The 27,019-nt window shown below is 42.8% G+C and overlaps 1 protein-coding gene across 1 annotated transcript in view; it reads right to left on the reverse strand.

The window, feature by feature from the left end:
- Positions 1-1,158: 1,158 nt before the first annotated feature.
- Positions 1,159-27,019, reverse strand: part of LOC141114392 (embryonic polyadenylate-binding protein-like) — a 100,540-nt gene continuing 74,679 nt past the window's right edge. Inside the window, exons 13-15 of the mRNA XM_073608039.1 lie at positions 13,033-13,123; positions 2,597-2,727; positions 1,159-1,310 (exon numbers count right to left, since the gene is read on the reverse strand). Coding sequence (XP_073464140.1) covers positions 1,230-1,310; positions 2,597-2,727; positions 13,033-13,123 — 303 coding nt within the window. The 3' untranslated portion in view covers positions 1,159-1,229. The remainder of the gene's footprint in view (positions 1,311-2,596; positions 2,728-13,032; positions 13,124-27,019) is intronic.

The following is a 27,019-nucleotide window of genomic DNA, read 5'->3' on the forward strand; positions in this document are numbered from 1 at the left end:
TGTGTCTTAGGCTAGTGCACAAGATATGTAAATCACCTGTCACTCACAGCAAGGGGGAGGATTTGACAAAGTTTTTCTCTGTTTAAGTTTTATCTCACTGAACAATAAAAGAGGATTGCTCAGAGATGGATTAACTCTTTGTGGCAAGACTGGGCTCAAATGATAGGAAATCTTACACTCTATATGACATAAAAAAAAATGTTGGGTTTACATCCACTTTAATTAAGCCTCTCAAAAAAAAAAAAAGGAAAAAAAGAAGGGGGAGGTCAGGTTAATTAGAAACTGCCAGTACCAGTAGATACCTTACCATCAAATAGTTAAAAAAAAAAAAAAAGAAGAACAGAAGGGTACCAAAGAAATATTTAATTAAGATCTTTGTGTTAAATATACATTGTCATAGACATATTATTTAGCATTGTAAAAACATATTCCACTTTTTTTTCTGGAAAAACACAACAAACGGCTTTGAGGGAAAAAAAAAAAAATTCTCAATGTTTCTGTATTTTTTTCCAGGCCTTCACATCTCCAAGTGTCTCCCATTGTAGCCAACATGTACATGGATGAGGTGGAGAGAAGAGTCTTTGACTCATTCAGGGGAGCATCAAGTCACTGGTTCCAGTATGTGGATGATACGTGGCTCAGAGAAGCTGAAAAACATCTTCAACATTACAGAACAAGTCCAGCTGAACTGAACTACTAGCTGCAGCACAACTTGGATAAATCGAGAGTTATCACAGAGGCTGGGGGAGCAGCCTTGCAGTGCGGAGGAGCCTGCAGTACCATAGGCTCAGGAAAGTAAAACTGCTCTGCCCAGTGCCCTAGACATAAATGGGCATTTAACCCTTGCAGTGCTGGGGCAAGCCCAATGCAAAGAAGGATTTTTACTTTCCCCAGAGTTCAGCTTCTACAAATGTCCATTCTTCTACAATCAAAAACAGGCAACAAAATTATTTTAAACAATAAACACAACTTTGCATTTGCAAGTTTTTATTTAATGCAGAAAAAAAAGACAAAGAACAAAAACTATAACCTAAATTAAATACATATAGTTACAACTGTCTTTATATTTATATGTAATTTACGTAACCTTACACAACATTGACACACATAAAAACAAAACAAAAAACTATATTTTCTTCTGTGAAGACATCTGCTCCTCTTCTCTTGTGCATTTTATACAACGTGTACATAAGTTAATAGTCAACTTATATCTTCTTATAGTCTGGACATTACAGAAGCACCTGGGTACAGGCTTGAAGGGCTCCCTCCTTGGCATGGTGTGCTTGCAGGACAGCAACAGCTTCCTCAACCTGATATGAAATGCATTTTAGCAAAGAAATCATCATGCAAGAAAAGCCCTAATATGTGTACATTATTAGGTATGTATTGATTGCTCCGATGCAAAGCTCAGTTATGTGCCGTAATCGCAACAACCAATTCAAAATGAGCTTACATTAAACGTCAATTTCACTCAACTATGATATACAATTTATAGTAATAACTATTTGTTTAAGAAATGAGAGCTGTAAATAATGATCATTAAAGGGGCTCTATCATTGTAATTTTTATTTTACCGTTCTGAGAACATGGAGTACTTTGTCCCCACTGCTTTCTAACACTAATTCTGAGTACCAACCTGCCCTCCTCCCTTCTTGCCGTGGCAGATCTGACAACAACTTTGAAGAAGATGGTTGATCCACAGCTGCATCTTGTTGTGGCTGTGAAAGCTTTCCTAAGACAAGCAGCGGCAAGAGGAATGAAGTGGCGGACACGCCCCCCCCCCCTTTTGCATTCCTCTTGCCATTGCTTCTCTAGGAAAGTCTTCACAGCAAAACAGGCTGCAGATTTAAATCAACCCATCTCCTTCAAAGCTGTTGCCTGATTGGGGGCTCTGTTAGAAAGATTTCCTGTCAACATCACAGTGACAATAATTTCTTCCAACCGAAGGGCACCAATTTTTGTTTGCATCTCTGTTGTAGATTTTCTGCTCACTTCTTGTCTGATTAAATGGTTGTCACTGTAATAGATATGGCTGGACATAAGCTCTAGGGCCTAATCCAATCGAATGGGCCGCCATGCAGCTGGTCTATAATAATGGCGAGAGCAGACACCTTGTGGTAGAACTTTGCTTTAAATCTTAAAAAGTTTAAATGAAATTAGCCAAAACACTGCAAACCTACACATTTTTTTTTAAACCTTCAAATGCTAATTGTTTTTTGATCACAGTAGACTGTTAGTGGTATGTTGTCTTGATCGATTTAATTGTTTTTGCGTTTGATGGTAATTGAAATAGGAAAAAAGTTGTCCAGTGCATGGTCAATGCCAAGATAGCAGTGAGGAAATGTATCTTGGCATCAGCCATTTACCAACTGAATTAATGGAGAAGAGGAGTCTGAAGGTGCAAAGAGAGAAGCATTGTCCCCTGAGGCAGCTTACATGTACCTTCCATGTAAATCATGGCCATACATTTGGTCATATTGATTTGGCTGGCTACCTATTTCTTGAGGTTGCTGACCTCTGACTTGCCATTACGTGAAGACAGCATCCATCAGTCTAGGTTTCCTTTAAAGTGTTAACCGAATGAAGAAATTCATACCTTTGATTGAAGAGATTCTGGAGATTCCAGCATGTGCAGTAGTTCAGTATTGTCTATCTCCAATAACATGCCTGTGATCTTTCCAGCAAGTGCTGCATGCATGCTGTGTATCATGGGATAAAGCCGTTCACCTGTAGACACATGATTAATACTGTTCATATTATCTAGTATTTAAAAAAAAAAAAAAAAGAAGAGCGACACTTCAAAAGGTATACTTTCCCTTGGCATTACACAAAACACGCACCTCTTTGGCCAAGCTGTCTTCAGCAAGCCAAAATAAATGAGGTCAGACTGGACCTTCAGCGCTTGTTCACTATGCTGATTGTGGGCAGAAACGGCTTACAGCCGGCCTCACATGTTAAATCCAAATCTTCTTAAGATATACCAACAACAATATAGTGAGAGGACCTGACTGGTTATACATTGATAGAATTTTTTGATAGGCCCTTGCACTACATGGATGTTGGTACATATAAAAGAATTTTACAGATACTGCTACACGCAAGGCCTGATTATGGATGCAAAATCTGGATTTAGGGTCTTCAGACAGGCCATACATTAGTCATTTTTTTTCCTTTCAACCCACAGGTTGGGGAAAAAAAAAAAAAATTACCACATCCACACATTCAAGGTGGCTCTATATTCTGACAGTGGGGAGTTCCCTGCTGTCAGAATGCACTGATCAGTGCTGCCGGCTATTGATCAGGACAAAACCTCAATCCATATATGCCTGGCTTTAGTCATCAAAGTAAAAAAGTAGTTGTACACTGCCTCATACCAGCAAAAATAAGATTTTTTGACTTCTAATAAAATCCTTTACTCACATCATTCCTCAGTTTTGTAGAAAAGCAAAAGCAGGATTGAGTAAAAGAAATCTATTTTCTTAATCATATGTTAAGGGACACACAATGAAGTATTTTGATTACTGAGAAACATCCAAAAGCAGTCCAACTGAGGGGTGGTCAACACAGCAAACAAAAGCCAACAAATGCATAAAAACCAACAGAATAACCAAGGTCAACAGAACCTCCAGAGACACCTGAAGAAGATATGAGTGAAGCAGGCCTCAGCTGAACCCTGAATGCTCACCTGGTAGAAAGGAGAACAATGATTAAGGTGGAAGGAAAAAACAACCTTGGGAAGAAAGGAGATATTAGACCTCAAGACAACCTTTGTCTTTATTAGAAAAAGAAAGGGTTCTTTACAGGTTAAAGGCCACCAACTCAAACTTGCCTCCCATAGTGATCACCATGAGGAAAGCAACCTTGCAAATAAGGGTAGACAAAGGATATCCCCGAGAGGTTTAAAGGCTGTTTAAGGAGAAGTTCTGGGTTTGTAAAAAAAATAAACCTACATATTTCCCTCTACTATGTTATGCTGCAGCTGTGCCGCCTTGGCTCTAAGCCTAAACATTGAGCAATCACGTACTGCTTATCGCCCAATTCTCGGTCTGCTTACAGTCACTGCTCTCCACTCTGCTCTTGTAGCACTCACTGGAGTGCCGGGCAGGAGAGGGGGCAGGCGCAGCTGGCTACGGCTCTCAGCCACACACTGGGAGGCAGAGGTAGCTGCTAGTCAGGCAGCTGAGTGGATCCTGACAATACCCAGGATATCACTCACTGGAGTGACTCATCCATGTATGGTCAGGTCCTTTAGGAGGTACACTGCAAGCTAATCTGAAGGAGGTACCCTTCAGGAGGTATACTGCAAGCTTCCCAGGTGGTGTTGGTGGAGTGTGAACTGGAAAGATTCACAGAACCACTACTCTTGTGTGTAACATTTGGCATACTAATAGTACATAAAATGAGAAAATACCCAATAATGAGTACTCTCAAACCAATTGCTGAAGAAGGGTCAATAGCCATCTGTGACCAGGTCATTAAGGCAGCAGCAAGGACGACAGATTCTGGACTTTAAAGTGATTGTAAAGCCTTAAGGTTTTTCACTTTAATGCATTCCCCGACCACCCCTTTTTCTTACCTGAGCCGATCCAATCCAGCGATGTGCACAAGCTCAGCAGCTTCTTAATGGACAGATTGATAGCAGAAGCCATTGGCTCCCACTACGGTTGATCAAAATCTGTGACGTGGCAGAGGGGTGTGGGCCTGAGTCCTGCTGTCTGTGTCAATAGATGCAGCAGCGGGACTTGGGAGCAAGCATGCACGGGTGCCCTAATGGAAAGCGGCTTTCTGTGGGGGTACACAATGAAGAGGGGCCTGGAGAGCTGGCGGGGGACCCCAGAAGAGGAAGATCAGGGCTGCTCTGTGCAAAACCATTGCACAGAGCAGGTAAGTGTAAGCATGTTTACCATTTAAAAAAATTAAACGTTTACAGCCACTTTAAAGGAGACGGTTGGACCTCACATGCAGGGTGTGGGGGATACAGAGGGAGCGTGTGTGCATAACAGCATATGTCGCGTCTTGTTGCATGGGAGGGGTTCCCGTCCAGTGTTTGGCAACTTTTTAAAAAGGATCGTGCTGCCAACATGGAGTGCCTATGGCACATTAAATGTATCAAAATACAGATAATAACACTGAAGTGAACCCATGAACTGACCCTGCATGGGTGCCAGTCTCCTCTTTTAGCAGGGACAAGTCCTGTTGCTCACCAAGTGGTATGCGGAGAAATAGCCCATCTGAAAATCTGCAAGGCGATCTGTTATTCTTTATTTATTGGATTGCACCTTGTCTGTGGAACTTTTCACATAAATTTATATGAACTGATAATCTACGGTCACATTTTACTGCAATGTATACAAGCGCTGTAATGATCTTTATCTACTCAATCTATACCAGCATTCTCACCACGGGCCAGATGCAGGCCTTTGCTTGCCTTTGTTCAGCCCTTGGGGGCCTATTCCTTTTACTGACACCACTGATGAGGCACCATTCCTTCCCACTGACACCAATAATGAGACATTATTCCCTCCCCTGACATCAATGACGGGGCAATATCACCCCTCGAAAACCAATGATGGGGCACTATTCTGCCCACTGACACTAATGAGGATTCCTTTCTCCTACTGACCGCAGGTGCCATGTAACTTTCTTACTCCCTCTGACCACCAAGCCTCAGGAATTGTTTATTCCCACTGACCTTTGGACATTTTCAACTCCTGCTGGACAGTAATCTGGCCTTTTGTTAAGAAAGTTTGGAGACCCCTGATCTATACCCTTAAGAGATATATCTTACAGCAGATGTAGTGTTAGGTTTAGGAGAATGAATTAATCCCTATATAAAAGGAGGTATTGTCTATGATTTATATCTGATCCTGTGTCCCTTAATGAATGATTAAGAAAAAATACCCTTGCAGTGGGCCCCCTCAATGCAAGGGTTAAATGCTTGCTAGGTCTAGGGCAGTAATGGCGAACCTTGGCACCCCACATGTTTTGGAACTACATTTCCCATGATGCTCATGCACTCTAAAGTGTAGTGGAGCATCATGAGAAATGTAGTTCCAAAACATCTGGGGTGCCAAGGTTCGCCATCACTGGTCAAGGGGGTAGAGGAAAGAGCTGTAATGCTTACCTTAAGCCTAGTAAACACTAGTAGTTTTTTTGTTCAACCCAACGTGGCTGAACAAAAAAAAAAACTAACAGCTCCGGAGGAGCCGCCATACTAACCATGTGATGTTAGTACAACGGTCTCCCCTGCTGTTCTATTGTGTTTTGGTGGGGGGGGGCATCCCTCTGTCTGAACACTCAGCGGTCTCAGCAGATTGGCAGACCTTTTTCGGTCAAGCCTTCAACAGAAGCCAGGTAAACTGCTGACTTCTGTGCGACCAGCTGCAGTACACACGGGCCGAATGTTGTCCGGTTTCTAATGAACCAGCCGATGACGACTATGTGTACTAGGCTTAAGTGCTTGATGCACTGACACTCTTCGCTTTGATGCTCCTGGTTGTAGTTGGGGCCCTCAGTGTCCTCATGTACAACGTAGCATTATTGGTACTGCACTGTACTTGATGTAACCATATAGCCAAAGCACCCTAGTGAAGAGTCGGGGGACCAGTTGCAAAGATAAAGGGAGCCTGCCGCAGCAAGGAATTATGTAAAAATCACACCATATTTCTCTACCCCTATATTTAACCTTCGCGGTGTGTGTGTGTGGTGCACCACAGCACAACTAGAAGTGTAATGAATTTTCCCAGGCCCCACCACTTTTGTTGACAACTTGGATACATGCAAATTTCACAAAAATATCATTTCAGTCAAGAGAACTAAGAAGTGGATATAAAAAAAAAAAAAAAAAAAAAGGAATATATTTACTGGATACCATTATGTTACATACTGGTAGCATACAGTTATCAGTGGATCATATTTTTCAGAATAGTGGTTTTCAAAGATACCCTGTCACAGGTGAAGTTCCCTGCAGGAGAAGTAGCTGAATATGGACCTTTCCAGTGGGTGGTGTGTTAAAATTTAGCTCTCTGGTAGAGCTCTGAGCACCACTGCTATTGGGCATTTCTGGGTGTGTCAGATAGTGAACCCCCCCTTAGCGAATGTGGTTCTTGCTGCTGACCCTCACCCCCTACGTCATTACTGTGTACTGTAGGGAAATTTTGCTTTGGCTGTTTGAGAACGCAAGACACCAGCAGAGAATTTAACCCAACAGCATCTACCTATAGGGGAAGTATCAGTTTTTAATGGACTGACCCTTTAAAAAACAGGATGTGAAACATAAACACATTCTGTGGGGAAAGAACTTTTGGCAATGGAATCAATCATCACCTAAGACATATGATAAATTTAGAAAACATGGACATCTGCACAATCACTCTATGTTCAGTTGCATCCATTCCCAGAGATTCCCACCTGAGTTTCGATCCATGTATGGGCAGGCTGAATGTACCCAAGTCGATAGATCCATCAACTTGGGTACAACCAGCCTGCTGCATTTTACATGCGATTATCACTGGCAGCTGTTCTAGCCGCTAGCAATAACCATGGTCTTCTCCCAGCGGGAAAGATGGCTTCCCCCGCCCTCCTGCCAGGAGAACACAATGGCTCGGTGGAGGGATTCCCCTGTCAACACTGTGGTTGCAGGAGAGACATTCGATCCGTCTATGGCCAGCCCTACACTGGGTTCACACTAGATGTTGTGCGAATTCACAGCATCTAAAAATCGCAACCCGTCCATACAAACCAATTGCGGAGTATGTTAACCGCTTGCCGACCAGCCGCCGTCATTATACTGCAGCAGGTTGGCTCTTTTTTTGTTTATAGTGCAAAAAAAAAAAAAAAAACACAACAAAAAAAAAACAAAACGCAGAGGTGATCAAATACTACCAAAAGAAAGCTCTATTTGTGGGAAAAAAAGGACACTTTTGTTTGGGTACAGTGTCGCACGGCCGCGCAACTGTCAAAGCAAAGCAGCGCCGTATCGCATAAAATGGCCTGGTCATTAAGGGGGCAAATCCTTTCCGGTCCTTAAGCGTTTACATTAACGACACCCTGCAATCGGTCTGCAAAATGCAGTGGTCGGATTCTGGTGCGGACATAAAAAGGGTCCTGGCATCAGTTTGGTGAGAATTCAGTGCTATTTTAAGCATACAAAGTTGATGATGATGTTAATCAAGCTGCACTATACACATTATCAGAGAGAACTGTGGTCTGCAATCTTTAGGCATGTAGTTTGACCTTGCAAATATGGTCTTCCACTGTGGGCCTCCTAGGTCTGTGTTATTTCCATGTTGGCCTTTCAGATTTTTAAATAGAGGATCCCAACATGCCAGTGTAAGCATATACTGTGAGTATAGATTCTTCCTTTACTCCTCTAACACTGCCTTTCTCCTCAACCTTTTCAACACAAAGGAACCCTGGAAATAAACTTTCTGGTCCCAGGGAACCCCTGCTAAAAATGACTATATCTACAACTCATGGTTACATTAGTGGGAAGAATGCCCCTTACACTTGTGGTCACTGGGAAGAATTACCCCCTTTACATATAGCTAAAAGGATCAATGGTGTCAGTGGAAACTTATCATTGCTCAATGAACCCCCCCCCCAACAACCCCTGGAGGAACCCTAGCTGATAAACCCTAATCTAACATCAAGAGATGCAAGTAATAATGACATGGTACCAAGGTCCCAGCACGGCAACAAAGCATATTGTAAAGTTTGATACCTAAATCTCAACTATGAGCAAAAGTAGTGAAAAAAAAAAAAAACAAAGCTGCGCTCACCACTCTATAAAGGCTTATGATAGGGGAACTCACAGCTATCCTAATGGCCAGGTAAACAAAAATACTTCTTTGTAATTAGCAGATCTGAGTCCAACATATGCGAATGCAAATATATAACTTGCAGATCACAACGGTGCACATTACACGTGAAAAAAAAAAAAAAAAAAATATATATATAAAATGCCAAATGTACAATGTATATTGCTAGATGGACATAGACGGGCGCTATGTCAACCTAATAGGATCCTGTGAAAAACATGTGTGAATAAACACCAACAACAAATAATAAATATAATACATGAACTTAGTGAGCATAGACAACGCAATGTCTTAACATGCAAAAAATAGTGTAGTTCATAAAAGGTCCATAAAGTCCAATAAATGATATGAATTTGTTTGACGTCAGCACATGAATCCAGTCCTCTCTACACTTTTGCTGGCCGGAGTTTGTTTGTTCGATCATGCTTTTATGAAGACTGCTTATGTAAGTGCAATGCAGTTTGATTAAATAGCTTCTGTGACAGTTTTACACTATGTGCGGCTCTCCTTTTTTATGTATGCCGCCCTTTGACTGAGGAGAGATCCGGAGTTGCTGGTTGTGCCCGTGACGCCGTCTGCTGATTACGTATATTGCTGTGTGAGACATTCTTATTCATCTTATGCGCATTTTGACCATTTATGATTTTATGGTCATGGCTTTCCGCTTGTGATCTCTTTCCTGCACATGAGGTGGAATTACTCAAGTGTTTTCGGTTTCCAACTTGGGAAACACGTATTACTGCGTCCTTATTTGGATTGTTATCACCTTTGCACCTTTCTGAATTTACATATATGAATTCATATCACTCATTGGACTTCATGGACCTTTTATGAACTACACTTTTTTTTGCATGTTTAGACACAGCGTAGTCTATGCCCACTAAGTTCATGTATTATATTTATTATTTGTTGGTGTTTATTCAAATATATTTTTTCACAAAATCCTATTAATGTGACATCGCGTCGTCTATGTCCATCTAGCATATACATTGCACATTTGGCATTTATATTTTCAGCTACAGTCTCTGGAATGTATTCACAGTGCTTCACTTTTTCCACATTTTGTTATGTTACAGCCTTATTCCAAAACTGATTAAATTCATTATTTTCCCTGAAAATTCTCCAAACAATACCCCATAATGACAACATGAAAGAAGTTTGCTTGAAAATCTTTGCAAATTTATTAACCGCTTGCCGACCGGCTCAGGCCGATATACGTCAGCAGAAGGGCACGTACAGGCAGATTAACCTACCTGTACATTGGCCTTTAAGAAGCGGTTTGATGGCACGCGCGCCCGCCGCGACCTTCGTGAGTGTGATCGCGGGTTCCGTGGACTCGAGGTCCGCGGGGATACCCGCGATCGTCTCACAGAGAGGAAGAACGGGGAATTGCTGATTTAAATAAGCATTTCCCTGTTCTGCCTAGTGACAGGACACTGATCACAGCTCTCTGTAATCGGGAGAGGTGATCAGTGTCGTGTCACACATAGCCCCCCCCCACAGTTAGAATCACTCCCTAGGACACACTTAACCCCTATAGCGCCACCTAGAGGTTAACCCCTTCACTGCCAGTCACATTTACACAGTAATCAATGCATTTTTAATTGCACTGATCAATGTATAAATGTGACTGGTCCCAAAATATCGCCAAAAGTGTTCGATCTGTCCGCCATAATGTCACGATAAAAAAAAAAAAAAAAAAAATCGCTGATCGCCGCCATTACTAGTAAAAAAAAAAAATTATTAATAAAAATGCCATAAAACTATCCCCTATTTTGTAGACGCTATAACTTTTGCGCAAACCAATCAAACGCTTATTGCGTTTTTTTCGGGGATATTATAGCAAAAAGTAAAAAATGTGTTTTTTTTTCAAAATTGCCGCTATTTTTTTTTGTTTATAGCGCAAAAAATAAACGCAGAGGTGATCAAATACCACCAAAAGAAAGCTCTATTTGTGGGGGAAAAAAGGACGTCAATTTTGTTTGGGAGCCACGTCGCACGACCACAAAATTATCAGTTAAAGCGACGCAGTGCCAAATCGCAAAAAGTGCTCTGGTCTTTGGGCAGCAAAATGGTCCGGAGCTTAAGTGGTTAAAGCGGTGTTATACCCAAAAAAAAAAAAAAAAAAAAATTCAAAGCCAGCAGCTACACATACTGCAGCTGCTGGCTTTTAATAATCGGACACTTACCTGTCCTGGAGTCCAGCAATGTCGGCACCACAGCTGATGTTTCCATAAGCTGCCGCCATTGCGGGTAAGGGTAACCGGGCAGTGTAGCCTTGCGGCTTCACGGCGGAAACCCTACTGCACATGCGCAAGACCGCGCTCCTCTCTCCTACTGGCCCGGCGACAGAGAGGAGGAGGGAGCCCCGCGGTGATGTCACGGGCTGCACTCCCTGGAAGGGGAGAGGAGACAAATGAGCGCAAGTGCCCCTTTTGGGTGGAACTCCGCTTTAAAAAAAAAAATCACATGTACATAAATATTCACAGCCTTTGCTCAATACTTTGTTGAAGCATCTTTGGCACCAATTACAGCCTCAAGTCTTTTTGAGTATGATTCTACAAGCTTGGCACACCTATTTTTGGGCGGTTTCTCCCATTCTTCTTTGCAGGACCTCTCAAGCTCCACCAGGTTGGATTAGAGCGTCGGTGCACAGCCATTTTCAGATCTCTCCAGAAATGTTCAATCGGGTTCAGGCCTGGGCTCTGGCTGGGCCACTCAAGGACATTCACAGAATTGTCCCGTAGTCACTCCTTTGTTATCTTGGCTGTGTGCTTAGGGTCATTGTCTTGTTGGAAGATGAACCTTTGCCCCAATCTGAGGTCCAGAGCGCTCTGGAGCAGGTTTTCATCAAAGGATGACTCTGTACATTGCTGTATTCATCTTTCCCTCGATCCTGACTAGTCTCCCAGTTCCTGCTGTTGAAAAACATCCCCACAACATGATGCTGCCACCACCATGCTTCACTGTAGGGATGGTATTGGCCAGGTGATGAGTGGTGCCTGGTGGAAACCAGACATGACGCTTGCCATTCAGACCAAAGTGTTCAATCATTGTTTTATCAGACCAGAGAATTTTTTTTCTCATGGTCTGAGAGTCCTTCAGGTGCCTTTTGGCAAACTCCAGTTGGGCTGTCATGTGCCTCTTACTGGGGAGTGGCTTCCATCTTGCCACTCTACCATACAGGCCTGATTGGTGGAGTGCTGCAGAGATGGTTGTTCTTCTTGAAGGTTCTCCTCTCTCCACAGAGAAACACTGGAGCTCTGTCAGAGTGACTATTGGGTTCTTGCTCACCTCCCTAAGGCTCTTCTCCCCCGATCGCTCAGTTTGGCCAGGAGACCCGCTCTAGCAAGAGTCCCGGTGGTTCCAAATTTCTTCCATTTACAGATGATGAAGGCCAATGTGCTCATTGGGAACTCAATGCTGCAAAAATTCTTCTCTACCCTTCCCTAGATCTGTGCTTCGATACAATTCATGCTTTGGTTTGTGCTCTGACATGCACCGTTAACTGTGGGACCTTATATAGACAGGTGTGTGCCTTTCCAAATCATGTCCAATCAACTGAATTTACCATAGGTGAACTCCAATCAAGTTGTAGAAACATCTCAAGGATGATCAGTGGAAACAGGATGTACCGGAGCTTAATTTTGAGTGTCAAGGCAAAGGCTGTGAATACTTATGTACATGGGATTTTTTTGTTTTTATATTTTTAATAAACTTGCAAAAATTTCAAGCAAACTTCTTTCACGTTGTCATTATGGGGTATTGTTTGTAGAATTTTGAGAAAAATAATGAATTTAATCCATTTTGGAATAAGGCTGTAACATAACAAAAAGTAGAAAAAGTGAAGCGCTGTGAATACTTCCCAGATGCACTGTATTCATTTTTTTCAAGCGTAATTTGCACCGTTGTGATCTGCAAGTTATATATTTGTATTCTCATATGTTGGACTCTGCGCTACCTCAGATCTGCTATGAGCAAAGGTAACCAGTGGGAGCCTTGAAAACTGTCATGGTATCACCAACATAAGTGCTCGATCACTGAGTATCTGAAATAATATCCCCTAGCAAACAAATTCTCAGTTTCCCAATATTAATTGTCCCATAGCTAGTGTGAGCCTGAACATAGCTATAATGGTTCTATTTTGATATCAACTGCAATACATTTCAGCCAAACCCACAGATGAAATTATGGATGGCAAAACTTTACAAACCGAGCATTTGCTTCTGTTCTTGTGGTGGGGCGCCTGCGAGAATCGTTGCTGTCAGTGGTTCTTCTTGCATCTGGATAACTGGTTCTGCGACCTATGGAAGAACCAAAAAAAGAATAAAAACATTTTTTAGGATTTTCACAAAGTATGGCTATGAAAGAATCGATGGATCATTGATTACAGTCATTTTTTGAAAACATCAGAAGAACATAATTCTAATATTTTAACTTTTGGAGGCTCATCTATAAAAGTGAAAAAAAACAAAACAAAGCGCCACATCAGCCTTGGTTTTTAACTCTTAAATTTCTTTATACATATTTGCAATGCCGTTCTAATATTTCTCATGGCAATTTATGTTAAGATCCATTAGGTGTATCACAGGGCCGTCGCAGAGCCAGTCCAGGCTTGGGCAAAATCGTGACAAAGTCGAGATCCGACTACATGCCTGGACTGGTATTCTGCCGAAAACTCCAACTCGCCAAAATCTCCAACCATGTCACTTCCGGTGACTTTCCAGCAGCAATAATAATGGAGAGCTGGACGAGTTGGCTGTTTTGACAGAACAGCGGGTAAGGAGGAAAAAAAAAAAAAGTTGTCGCCGGCTTAGAGGCGGCCATGTTGTCGGTTAGTATCAGGCAGACTAACAATGTCCACTCATATGGTGTACTGTAACTGTATACGCCGCCGCTGTTCTGTCAAAACAGCCAGCTCGTGGTTGGAAATTTTGATGAGTTGGAGTTTTCGGCAGAACACCGGCACCCAACCCAGGCTCTCAGCGAGCCTTTGAGAGCCTGAGATGGAAGCTTCCGTCCCCTCCACAGCCCAGCACTCCAGTGAGCGGGGGGGGGAGAGAGAGCGGTAACTAACAGTCACCAGCTCTCTGCTTAGGTGGCTCTAAGAATCGAGCGATTGGTGGTGTTTGATCGCTCAGTTCTCAGTGTTAGAACCAGCAGGGGACCGATGCTGCATCCAATTAGGTAAGTATCATTCATAAAAAGAAAAAAAAAAAACCCATACGCCTCTTTTTATTTACAATGCAGCAAATAAAAATACATTATGATAGCAATATTACTTAGTACAACATGAATTGCGATAGGTAAAATTCTGAACGACGTTGTACTTGCTTATGCAAGTGTTTGATGCTCATGCAATAAAAGAAAATGTCATCCAGAACATCCGACGCATGTGTTGGGGCCTGGGCATATATTAGAGACATTTTTTTTCCTGTACTGATTCAATGTATTAATTTTGGGTTAATTTCTTATCTTTACATTTGTTTTCCTCAAGGGGGTCTAGATGAGGTTAGGGGAAACTTTTTGCAGCACCTCCATGCACAGCTACAGCAACAGATCACTTAGTGATCCACTGCTTGCTCTAATCAGCATGTAACAGATCACCACTGTAGTAAACTGTTGCTGAAGGGAGTAGGTAGGACAGAGCTGGGCAAGGTAGCTGGACTAACAGGAATGGCCCATGACTTTATACCAGTGAAGCAGTCACAGCACTTCCTCTAACATAACATGGCAGCATTGTGTTCTACTACGGAGCATTCTGAAGCAGGATCACATGCCCAGTGGAAGCTGATCGATTCAGCTTTTTGACTACTAAACAGCAGCCATCAGTGACAGCTGGCAGTTCCTCTTCCGAGCTCCGGAGACATAGTCTGCAGCCCGCTGTGATCTAGACCTGGATTCAAGCCTGGAACACAGCAGTCTACATGTTAAGCATTGGTAAACTATGTGTTGGGCACCAGGGCTGTAGGGACCATTTCATATTACATCACTGACCACAATTGGATATATTCCCCCCCAAAAAAAGTAGTGCAGAAGAAGGGAGGATAGGGACTGCAATATAGAATGGAAAAGAAAAGATATTTTTTTAGACTGCCTAAAATGAAATAAAAGAAAAAGGAAGCTGAAAAAACAACTAGTATGTGCAGCGTTTAGATTTAAAAAAAAAAAAAAAGATCACAAGAAACAACTGTACAAAGATGCATTTATTATAAAACAGTAAATTTGTTTCTTGTGCGTAAGAAGCCCGAGGATGAGGAGAAACATCTCCCAAGATGAATCTGGAAGGCTGAGTGCTGCCATGGCCACTTGTGACCAGTGCTGGGGATCCTTGTTTTTTAATTTTCATGTTTAGGTTTCACTTTGATTCACACAGCCAGACACTAAGGCTGGCTATACATTATACAATTTTCTTGTACAATTTTCCTTTAGATTTGCCAAAACCATATAATACGAGGTCAAACCTAAACACTTTCAACCGGAGGGCCACAGGTTGAGCAACCATGTAGTACATAGTTGAAGGTAAATCTAAAGGAAACTGAACAAGAAATAATATACTCTATTTATTGGCCTATAACACTTACTTTTTCACCACGAAAATTGGGTGCAAATAGTGTGTGCGTGTTATACGCCAATACTTCAATTTTAGCTGCCTCGGAGGGGACAGGGAGGGGCGGGATGAGCGCTGACAGATTACATACAGTGAAAATCTCTTGTTTACTTGGCGGCCTCTGTAATAGTAAGTTCCGTCTCCTGGGCCGCCATTGGACCACTGTTCTGTCTATCATAGGAGATTCTCACTGTATGTAATCTGCAGATGGGCATCGATCGGGCTGCACTGATGGTAATGGCGAGGCTGCTGCATTGATGGCAATGGTGAGGCTGCTGCATTGATGTGGACTGATGAGGCTGCATTGATGGCACTTGTGAGACTGCAGGTGGGCCTTGATCAGGCTACATTGATGGCAATGGTGAGGCTGCAGATGGGCACTGACCCTTATTTTACTTCAAAGTTTCTTATTTAAAATTTTTAAAAAAAGTTTTTTCCCTGAAACTTTCCTGTATATGCATGTATAATATAAATGTATGGCCAGCAACAACTTCAGCAGATATGCTACCACAGCAAGTTCTTAAGCCCCATACATATGGGCAGAATGTCGGGAGACATTTGCCGGTTTAAAAGGAAAACAGGCGACATTCTGCATGTGTGTATGTCGATCTGTCTGGCAGAAGCTGGCCATTGGGCCGGCTTCTGACAGATGTGCATGCTGGAAAACCAGCAGCTGACCGACTCCCAATAAGCACTCTCAGCTAATGGCGGAGAGCGCTGATCAGAGTGTTCTGGCCTACTGGCTGTCCTCCTGTCAGAACACAACAGCTTAGCGGGGGGAGATCACTGAACTAACCTTGCATGGTTAATATAGCGCCTCCAACCGGAGCTGACAGGTTTTTTTTTTCGTTCAACCCAAAAAAAACGAATCGTGTGTACCCGGCTTTAGTTTCACCGTTCAGTGTCATGACTTGCAGGCTAAACTACATGGTTGATTTTAATCTCTTGCTAATGATTAAGCCTCTTGGCAATCATCTAAATAGAATGGCATTTTTTTTTTCAGTACAGTGTAAACAAAGTGGCTGCCAAAAACAGGTTGTATTGTTTCGTACAAAGAGATAAAAATTGTCAATGTGCCTCAGCTTTAAAGTAGAAGTCCACGCTAAAACTAAAATCCCTGCATCTATAGACATCCACAATCTAACACTAACCTATCTAGCCCTGTAAAGAAGAAATCAGTATACATATCTTTTTTGAAGTCGCTCCGACCCGATCCCATGATGAGCTGTTAGCCACGGCTTCGCTGTGGGGGCGGGTGCAGAGGACACAGCCAACAGAAGCCCCAAGTCTATGGGTGACATCACTCCCCATTCATTTCATAGCCGTTGTCAGCCGTGTCCTCTGCAGAGCTTTCAGCACTGGAGATCGAGCCAGATCGGCTTCATTAAAAAGGTATGTATATATGTACATATCTACGCTAGAGGACTAGATAGGTTAGAGTTAGATCGTGGATGTCTATAGATGTAGGGAGTTTAGTTTTAGGGTGGACTTCTACTTTAAAGTGCATTTCCACTTTTGCAGCCAAATTGGAAAAACACCTACTTTAGGTTTGTGACATGTTAGCGCAACTCTGGGAAAGAAAAACAAAAAACAAACGCTGGTTTCCTTTTTAGGTGCTTTTTACTTGCTTATAACACCCCACACGCTCTATCTGCTTAGTAATGTTTAGGAGGGGGTGTGGAATAACGTTCAACATTAATAACCCTGTCTGTACTGTATTAGGCTGGCCACACATTATACAAACTTCTAATACAATTTTCCTTTACATTTACCAAAACCATATAATACGAGGTCAGACCTAAACACTTTCAACTTGTAGTCAGACATGCCCTTGCACTACATAGTTGAAGGTAAATCTAAAGGAAATTAAATAAGAAAATTGTATAATGTATGGCCAGCTTTAGCGTTGCGGTAAACTAGCTTTGAACACGGTCTGTCTTAAAGGTTTAACCACTTCAATACCAGGCACTTAGACACCTTCCCGCCCAGCCCAATTTTCACCTTTCAGCGCTGTTGCAATTTGAATGACAATTGCGCGGTCATGCTACACTGTACCCAAACAAATTTTTTATCATTTTGTTCCCACAAATAGAGCTTTCTTTTGGTGGTATTTGATCACCTCTGCGGTTTTTATTTTTTGCGCAACAAATAAAAAAAGACCGAAAATTTAGAAAAAAAACAAGTTTTTCTTTGTTTCTGTTAAATTTTTTTGTAAATAAGTACGCTTTCTCCTTCAATAATGGGCACTGATACGGCGGCACAGATGGGCACTGATACGGCGGCACTGATGGGCACCGATGAGGTGGCACCAATGAGGTGGCACTGATGAGGTGGCACTAACGGGCACTGATGATGGGCACTGATAGGTGGCACTGGTATGCGGCACTGATGGGCACTCATAGGTGGCACCGATGGGCACACATAGGCGGCACTGATGGGCACTCGTAGGTGGCATTGATTGGTATATATGGGTGGTACTGATGGGTACGTATGTGTGGCACTGATGGGCACTGATAGGTGGGCACAGATGGGCACTGACAGGTGGCACTGATGGGCACTGACAGGTGGCACAGATGGGCAATGACAGGTGGCACAGATGGGCAATGACAGGTGGCACAGATGGGCAATGACAGGTGGCACTGATAGAGCATTGCTGGGCAGATCTGGGCATGGACATAATAGTGCCAATCAGTGCCCATTTGTGGGCACTGATTGGCACAGATTGGGCACATGTGGATGGCCAAGGGGTACATACCTGGCCATCCACGTTGCCCCTTCCCTGGTGGTCCTAGTGGCATCCCTGGTAGTCCAGTGGGGTGATCTGAGGGGGGGCTGCGCTGATAAACAATCAGCGCAGACCCCCCCTGCCAGGAGAGCCGCCGATTGGCTCTCCTCTACTTGCGTCTGTCAGACGCGAGTGAGGAAGAGCCGATCAACGGCTCTTCCTATTGACAGCGTGATCAGCCGTGATTGGACATGGCTGATCACGTGGTAAAGAGCCTCCGCCGGAGGCTTTTTACCAAGATCAGTGTAGCGGTGTGTCAGACTGACACACCGCTCTACCGATCGCCGCGATGCGCGCCCCCGGGGGCGCGCTGCGGCATGTTATCCTGCTGGACGTCATATGACGTCCAGTCAGGATAACACAACCACTTCCCGGACGTCAATCCGCTATAGGGCGGGCGGGAAGTGGTTAAACATCTAAAAATGGTTCTCCTGCTTTGTATGTTATTGAGGTATTGCTCAGTCTGTGTGGGGACAAAGACACAGACTGTCTACACCAGCCTTTCTTAACACAGGTGAACCCTTGAAATAACTTTCTGGTCTCACTGGACCCCTGCTAAAAAAATATCACTATACCCTCAACTTATGATGATACATTAGTGTGATGGTCAGTGAGAAGAATGCTACTTACATTTGTGGATAATTACCCCTTTACAGATAGCTAAAAAGATCAACTTTTTGTCAGTGGAACTTATCTGAGAGACAGAAATTGCTCATTGGTCTAAAGATTCTTCGAATCAGCCATGACATCTCTCCTTAGAAACAGCTAATGCTAAGCAGTGGTTTTCAACCGTTCTAGTGCTGTGACCCCTTGATAAAATTTCCCAAGTTGTACCCCTAACAGTAAAATTATTTTCATAGCGTGGGTTGTCGGCACCCAAGGCAAGACAAGTAATTTGTGCCCCTAACCCACGGACATTTAGCGCTCCCAGAGTCCCTTCCACTTGTACAGTATTAAAACCCCTTATGGTACATTTTAGAATGTATCACTCTTTCTCTTTGTTCTCCTTTCTTTCCCTTTTATCCCTCTCTCTATCCTAATTTCTTGGGTTTTTTCCCCATCCTTCCTTCTAGCCAACTTTCTTGTTCTTTCGTTTATTCTTTGTTCCTCCCTCCCATGTATTCTCCATTTTTATTCCTTCACTTGCTCCTTGGTGGGGGGGAATGGGATGAGTGGCAGTGCTGGGCGGGAAGTTGGGATGAGTGGCAATGCTGGGGGAAGTTCTGATCAACCAACTTTAGGTGCTCTTGATCAAGGTCATCTGCTGATCTGAGAACTGTAGTGGGGACTTTTAATGGCAACTATAATCACAGGTAGTGTTACTCACTGTGTCCCCGACTTTGTGGCATCTCATAGCAGTGACACCTATGCCGAAATCAGGAGATGGGGTCTCCTCCAGCCCCTCCCACTTCACATTCCTCACCAGTCAGCTGACCTCTAGTCTCTGCCCCCCAGCCATGCTGTGAACTGAATGAGCGGCTGCGAAGAGGCCAAATGGGCGACCACGGGCTCCAGGAGGAGCCCAGCTGGGCAGCTTCAGCCTCCAGGGAAAGCCCTGCTGGGCAAAAAGGCTGGGAGAGTGGTGTGGGTTTCAGGAACAGCCCAGGATTTGGTGAACCCTGGCAAATCATCATTCGACCCCCAGGTTGAGAACCACTGATCTAAAGGATGAGAGAAAATATATATATGTATATATATATATATATATATATATATATATATATATATATATATATATATATATATATATATATATAAATAAAAAAATAGGTTTGCTGTGTGAATGGGAACACAAACATAGGGTTTTCCCAAATCTGCCTGCAAAAGTGGAAATACCCTTTAAAGCTGACCATATAAGGCTTGAAGTTAGGCTGATTCCAGATAAAATGAGCGAAATTCAGGCCATGGGTGGTCCTGTCAGCACCAGCCGGTTTGGCAAAAACAACATTAAAAATTGACTGAGGCTGGTGGAAAATTATTAATCCTACCCAATGCATTAACTATTTGGGTACCATGTTGTATGGCATGGAACATTATAGCATAACATTACACAACATAACCTAATCTAAAAAAAAAAAAAACAGTTTGATAACCTTGTCTCCTACTTTCATAGCTCAGCTGGTTTACTTTATTCGTTCATTGGTGGTAAAATGGCAACCCCCAGCCTTGTATGTGACAGGAAGCTGTTAAACTGGTGCTTTTAAAAACGAACCTGTGCTCCATTTTAATGCTAAAGTGCTGTCTAAGGCTTCATGTACACAGGAAGTTTTTACAACTTCTCCTGAACGATTTAACTTGACAGATAGTAACCCACGTTTGAAAATGTCCATTTTGCCGCGTTTACATGCCGCGTTTAGAAAAAAAAAAAAAAAGATAATTTTTATTTTATTTTTTTTAAATAGACAAAAATGAAAAATGCCTGTAAACGAAATGTGGCCAAACGTGAGTTGCCGCGTTTAGAATCGCTTGGCGCTTGAAATGCCTCTAAACTCAGCTTCTGAACCCATTTTTTTGCGTTCCAAAAAAAAGCCTCTAAACTCAACTGCCTAGAAACGACTGTAAACGACCCAGTGTACATGTACTGATAAGCTAATATAGAGGAGAGCTCAGGAGCAGTTGAAAAAAATGCCCAACTGCTCCTAAACGTCCATTTAGCAGCAGCAGTGTACATGAGGCCTAACAGCAAACACCACTGGATGTCCTGAATTATTATCCAGACAAAACTTTTTTTGTACTCACTGTAGTAAAACCCTTTTCTTGGAGTCTATTAAGGGACAGAAAGTCTTTAAACTCTGGGTTATAATGCTGCCTACAGGATAAAACACTGGCCCACAAAAAAAGAAAAAAAAGAAAAACCCTGTACACGGCCCAGGATAACCCCTCTCACCACCAGCATGAATCAGTGTTCTAGCAAATTAGCACCAAGAACATGATCATACACAGAGTGGTACGTCCTGTGTCCCTTAATGAAACATTTTTTACAGACAGTACAAAATCGCTACTTCCTATCCAGTCATTGAGGGACACAGTAAGCCTTTAGCCTCTGGGATGTCCAAAAGCAGTTCTCATGAGGGGTGGGTAACAGCAAACAAATGCTAAACTGCCCAAGAAAACAACAAACTGGGGACCTGCGTGCAGCTCAAAGACAAGCCTGAAGGATCTTACAACTGAAAGCTGGTATTAGATGAGGTCACAACATCCACTTGGTAAGAACTTAGAGGTCGTGCAAAAAGAAGCCTAGGTGACAGCCATGCAAATTCTGAAAAGCTTTGCTTGATGTCAAAAAGCACTCACAAATCTTACTGTGTGTGCCTTAACGGGAAAGAGTAGGCCCCGATCCTTGAGATCATAACCTCGAATGATGGTGTGCCTGAGCCACCTATACATGGTGGAACAAGAAGCTGGTCCATAATTACGGGGTCTATTTGGGATCACAAAAAGGGAATCCGTCTTTTTGAAAGAAACAGTGGTTGACACGGACTCTCACAACCTGAACCACACCCAGACAATGAAGTGAAATTTGCTTTTGGTGAATTGGAGTTATTCATTGAGAAGGAAGAACGATATCCTGGTTGAGAAAAAAAAAACTACCTTGGGCAAGAAGAAAGTCCTGGGCCTCAACACAACCTTGTCCTTATCCAGAAAAAGAAAAAGTTTCTTTGCAGGAGGGGGCTGCCAGTTCAGACACTCGCCTTGCAGAGGTGATGGCTACAAGAAACAACATCTTGTGTCAAGAGAGGAATTACAGCAATGGGTTAAATTGGTGGTTTCTGGAGAGAACCGGATTCAGATCCTGTGAAGTCAATGGCGAATGAATGGGGAAGCTACATGAGAGTCCCCAGCACAAAGGTCCTAATTCAAGAGACTGTCTCTGAAGAAAACCAGTAAGGGCAGAAACCTGACACTGTCCAGGCATAGCTACAGGAAGCAGAAAATGTGTCCATAGGATGGAAACTCAGACTCCTACCAAAATTAACCCTTTCATGACTAAGCCTATTTTTGAAATTTGGTGTTTACAAGTTAAAATCCATATTTTTTGCTAGAAAATTACTTAGAACCCCCAAATCAAGAGAATAAAATGGAGATTGTTGCAATATTTTATATCACACGGTATTTGTGTAGCGGTGTTTTAAACGCAAATTTTTGGAAAAGCGACACTTTCATGAATTTAAAAAAATCCAAACAGTAAAGTTACCCCAATTTTTTTGTATAATGTGAAAGATGATGTTACGCCGAGTAAATAGATACTAAACATGTCACGCTTTATAATTGCACGCACAAACTATGGTAGCTATGAATTTCCATAGGCGACGCTTAAAATTTTTTTTACGGTTACCAGGTTAGAGTTACAGAGGAGGTCTAGGGCTAGACTTATTGCTCTCGCTCTGATGATCGTGGCGATACCTCACATGTGTGGTTTGAACACCGTTTACATATGCAGGCGCGACTTCCGTATGCGTTTTCTTCACTGCGCGAGCTCGCGGGGACGCTTTAAAAATTTTTTTTTTTTTAATTTATTTTTATACTTATAAAGTGTGTTTAAAAAAAAAATGTTTTTCTTTTACTTTTATTGCTGTCACAAGGAATGTAAACATACCTTGTGACAGTAATAGATGGTGACAGGTACTCTTTATGGAGGGATCGGGGGTCTAAAAGAATACTCTGAATACTGTGTATTTTTTTTTAAATTCGGAGCCATTGGCAGCCGAGTAAACGGGAAGTGACGTCATGACGTCGCTTCCGCGTTTACAATTAGGAGGCTGGAACGAAGCCATTCATGGCTTCGTTCCAGCCCGCCCCCAGCCGCCGGAGGCAGCCGATTGGCGGGAGGGGGGGCATCCCCTCCTGCTCCTCCGGTATAACAGCCGAGCGGCTTTTAGCCGCATCGGTTGTTATATACGGATAGCCGATCACCGGCTCGAAACAACGGTACCAGTATGATGCCTGCAGCTGCGGGCATCATCCCGGTATAACCCCCGAAAGCCGAGTACGCACATCTGCGTACGGTCGGCGGGAAGGGGTTAAGTATGCCTTCCATAGTCAAATGGTAGACTTTGTGAGAAGTAGATTTCCTATTTTTAAGCATCGTAGGAATCTTGGTGGAACCTTCATTTCAAAAGCCATGGCATTAAAGACTGTGACCGCAAGGCATGATCGAAATCCATCCTTTGAACAGCAGATCGTGATGATCTGGTAAAGCCCATGGGGTCTTTCTGAAGTACCACACCCGCCTGTCCACTTTGTTGTTGTTGAGGCCAGGAGATCCACATTCAACATCCCCCCCATTTGCGGCACAGGACCCTGTAACAAGCATCTCCCGGGTCCCAGGTCCAGATGCTGTCGGATGAGGAAGTCTGCCTGCCAATTGTCTACATCTGAAATGTAAAAGGCTGACAAAATGGAACGTAAAGTTCTACTCAAGGCAGAATCCAATATACTTCTCTTGCTGTGGTGATATTCCTGCCTCCTCTCTGATGATTGAAAAAATCACTGTGGTGGTGTACATCAAACTGAGTACAAATTAGATGATCCTCCAGTAAGATGGTCCAATGCTGCAGAGCCAAATTAACTTAAGGTCAAAAATGTTGACTGGAAGAAGAGACTCAGATGACGACCAAATCCCCCTATAGCAACAGGATGCCCAAGATGCTTCCCAAGTCAGATAGGGTTAACAAATTCTTCCATTAAGGAAGATAGATGCTCTTGCCTCCAGTAGCATCCATCATGGGGTTTTCACAAGCTTTTAAAGGGAAGCAAACAGCTTGTCAAGATATAAATAAACGTGCCTGCGCTGAAAAAACAGATATATCCCAATAGTTGGGAGGTGCATAGTGTAAAACTATACTACAAAATTTCAATATAAAAAAAAAAATGCTAGTAATATATAAATTATAGAATGAATACAATCCTTATATAAAAGTATCCCATAAGGTGCAACATGCAAAAAAACAATATATATATGTGGTTATAAATATAAGATCAAAGTGCAAAATCAAGTGTCCACATTTAAAAAGTTCAATTCATTGATATCAACACATAAAGTGCAAGTAAGTGGTGTCCACAAAAAACAGTGTTCCTCATGCTCCTCCTTAATGGTGTTCACAATCCAGCATGCTTCAGTGCTCCCCTGTGACCCCCCACTTGTGCTTGCGCTCACCTCTGAGCGTGTGACACGGTAATTAAACGGTGTCTAAACACGCATTGGAGCCACCCCTTGGGCTCATACAGGGTATGCTGGTATAAACTCCACCACTCTCAGATGTCATCAGATAGTCTCACATACAAGAAAGAAAAAGCTCCATAGTGTGATACAGTAGGGATTTATTTAAAATATATTAAAACTTCCCTCCAGAAGGGTACTCACAATATGTAGGTGCGTGAGTGCACCAATCTTTATAGAGAGTGTTTGTATAAAACAAGCGTTTGTATGGCGTGCAGTGTGTCGTTCCTCATCTACCTCTGTTGCTGACAGCTCCATCCTACCCCTCCCCGACGCGTATTCAGCACAGGGATCACGTGCCTTCCTCTGGGGGATCTTCCCCCAGAGGAAGGCACGTGATCCCTGTGCCGAATACGAAAACACTCTCTGGAAAGATTGGTGCACTCACGCACCTACATATTGTAAATACCCTTCTGGAGGGAAGTTTTAATATATTTTAAATAAATCCCTACTGTATCACACTATGGAGCTTTTTCTTTCTTGTATGTGAGACTATCTGATGACATCTGAGAGTGGTGGAGTTTATACCAGCATACCCTGTATGAGCCCTAGGGGGGGCTCCAATGCGTGTTTAGACACCGTTTAATTACCGTGTCACACGCTCAGAGGTGAGCGCAAGCACAAGTGGGGGGTCACAGGAGAGCACTGAAGCATGCTGGATTGTGAACACCATTAAGGAGGAGCATGAGGAACACTGTTTTTTGTGGACACCACTTACTTGCACTTTATGTGTTGATATCAATGAATTGAACTTTTTAAATGTTGACACTTGATTTTGCACTTTGATCTTATATTTATAACCACATATATATATTGTTTTTTTGCATGTTGCACTTTATGGGATACTTTTATATAAGGATTGTATTCATTCTATAATTTATATATTACTAGCATTTTTATTATATTGAAATTTTGTAGTATAGTTTTACACTATATATGCACCTCCCAACTATTGGGATATATCTGCTTTTTCAGCGCAGGCACGTTTATTTATATTTTTTGGTTTATGCACGCAATGAAACGTGGTTAGTGTTTGCAGCTTATCTATATTTGTTTCACCTCACAGAGGCATCAGTCCATCTTTGGCTAACAAGACCCCCACATAATTAGTCTCAGCTTGTCAAGATGTTTCCAATCCCATTGAGATTGGAAAAAGCAAGTGCAATGGTAAAGTTTTTGTGTCCTTAGGAGTTTTAAATGGCAAAAGGCTGGAAATGGCACTGGCAAACACAGGCTAAAATTCCTCTAGTTTATCAGTGGCAAGCACGGCATCAGCAAGAGTTGAAATGGTCTCCTTTATCGTTAAGAACAGTAGACTGCCTCTGCGATCACAGAAGTCAGCAAATAACCGGGTAATCTGGGTCACAAATCTTGCATAATCATGATAAACACCTCAGCCAAGAAGGGTGAAGGCCAGAATCCTGTGGGTAATGGCGAAGGACTAAAGGACCGTTGCAGAGATAACACCCGTACACATAATGTACTGGTAAATCTGCGTTTGTGTTTGGCTGACAGAAGAAACTTCAAAGAATTTAGGGCTGTCACCGCAAAGCTGTAGGATAGATGTCCATCCTCCTAGGACACTAGAAAAACACCTAAAGCATGCTGGTAGTGGGATGGGTTACCCTGGGCTGGCCTAGAGTTTGCCCATCCTCCTGTAGGTGGAGGTATCACCCACAGGTTTAAGACTTCCTGTGTCCCTGAATGGATGAGAAAGACCATTTCTTTTATGCCCCATTCGCTTATTCAGATTTAGTTGATTACTGGGGCTTTACTTGCTCTGACTTCACGGCTGCCAGCTGCCAATGAGGTCACTCTCATTTGACAAAGAGATGGCAATGGCTGAAACTTAAAAGTGGTTGTAAACATGAGTCATGGAATTTGAGCAAAGCACATATCTGCAACGTTTAGTTTTCTCTCTCCAAAGCTCTAAGTGTGGTTTCTCTCTTGTGCTTCATTCCTCTGTTAACAGCAGGAGTCACTTCTGAGAAGTTTTCCAGACACATGAGATAGCTTTGTGTCGGCAGGGGGCTCAGAATTGAGCTGGTCTATTCAAAACACGGTTCTGCTGTGTGGAGGGGGGGTGTGTTCCTTTCCTCCAATCAGCTTTCACAGACTATTACTGCAGTCTCTCAGACTATTACTGCAGTCTCTCCTCCCTCTTCTCTGTGCTGCTGACAGATGAAGAAAGATTTTTAACACAATCTGCACTCTGGAATGGGTTGTAGAGAGGTTAAGACTGCAGGATCACCATGTAAAACTTATGTAGGATTTGTTTAATCTCTGTGTATCATCTGAGGCTGTTCACTTCACTAGGAATATGTGAGGGTTTACAACCACTTTAAGTCAGCCATAGACGGTTTAAATTTTTGCCGGTTCAGCAGGGACCAGCTGAGATTTGAACCATGTATGGGCATTCCGATTGTACCCAACTCAAACAATCAACTGACTTGGGTATGACCAGCATATTGGATTTTTAGGATGCGATTATTAAAAGAAAAGTATTTTTTTCCCCCATTATTCACACTTACCTAGGTGGATGCAGCATCGGTCCGATGGTGTATCTGTCCCTCAGTGCCCCTGCA

Source organism: Aquarana catesbeiana, linkage group LG12 (assembly GCF_042186555.1).
Source record: "Aquarana catesbeiana isolate 2022-GZ linkage group LG12, ASM4218655v1, whole genome shotgun sequence".
NCBI classification, from domain to species: domain Eukaryota; kingdom Metazoa; phylum Chordata; class Amphibia; order Anura; family Ranidae; genus Aquarana; species Aquarana catesbeiana.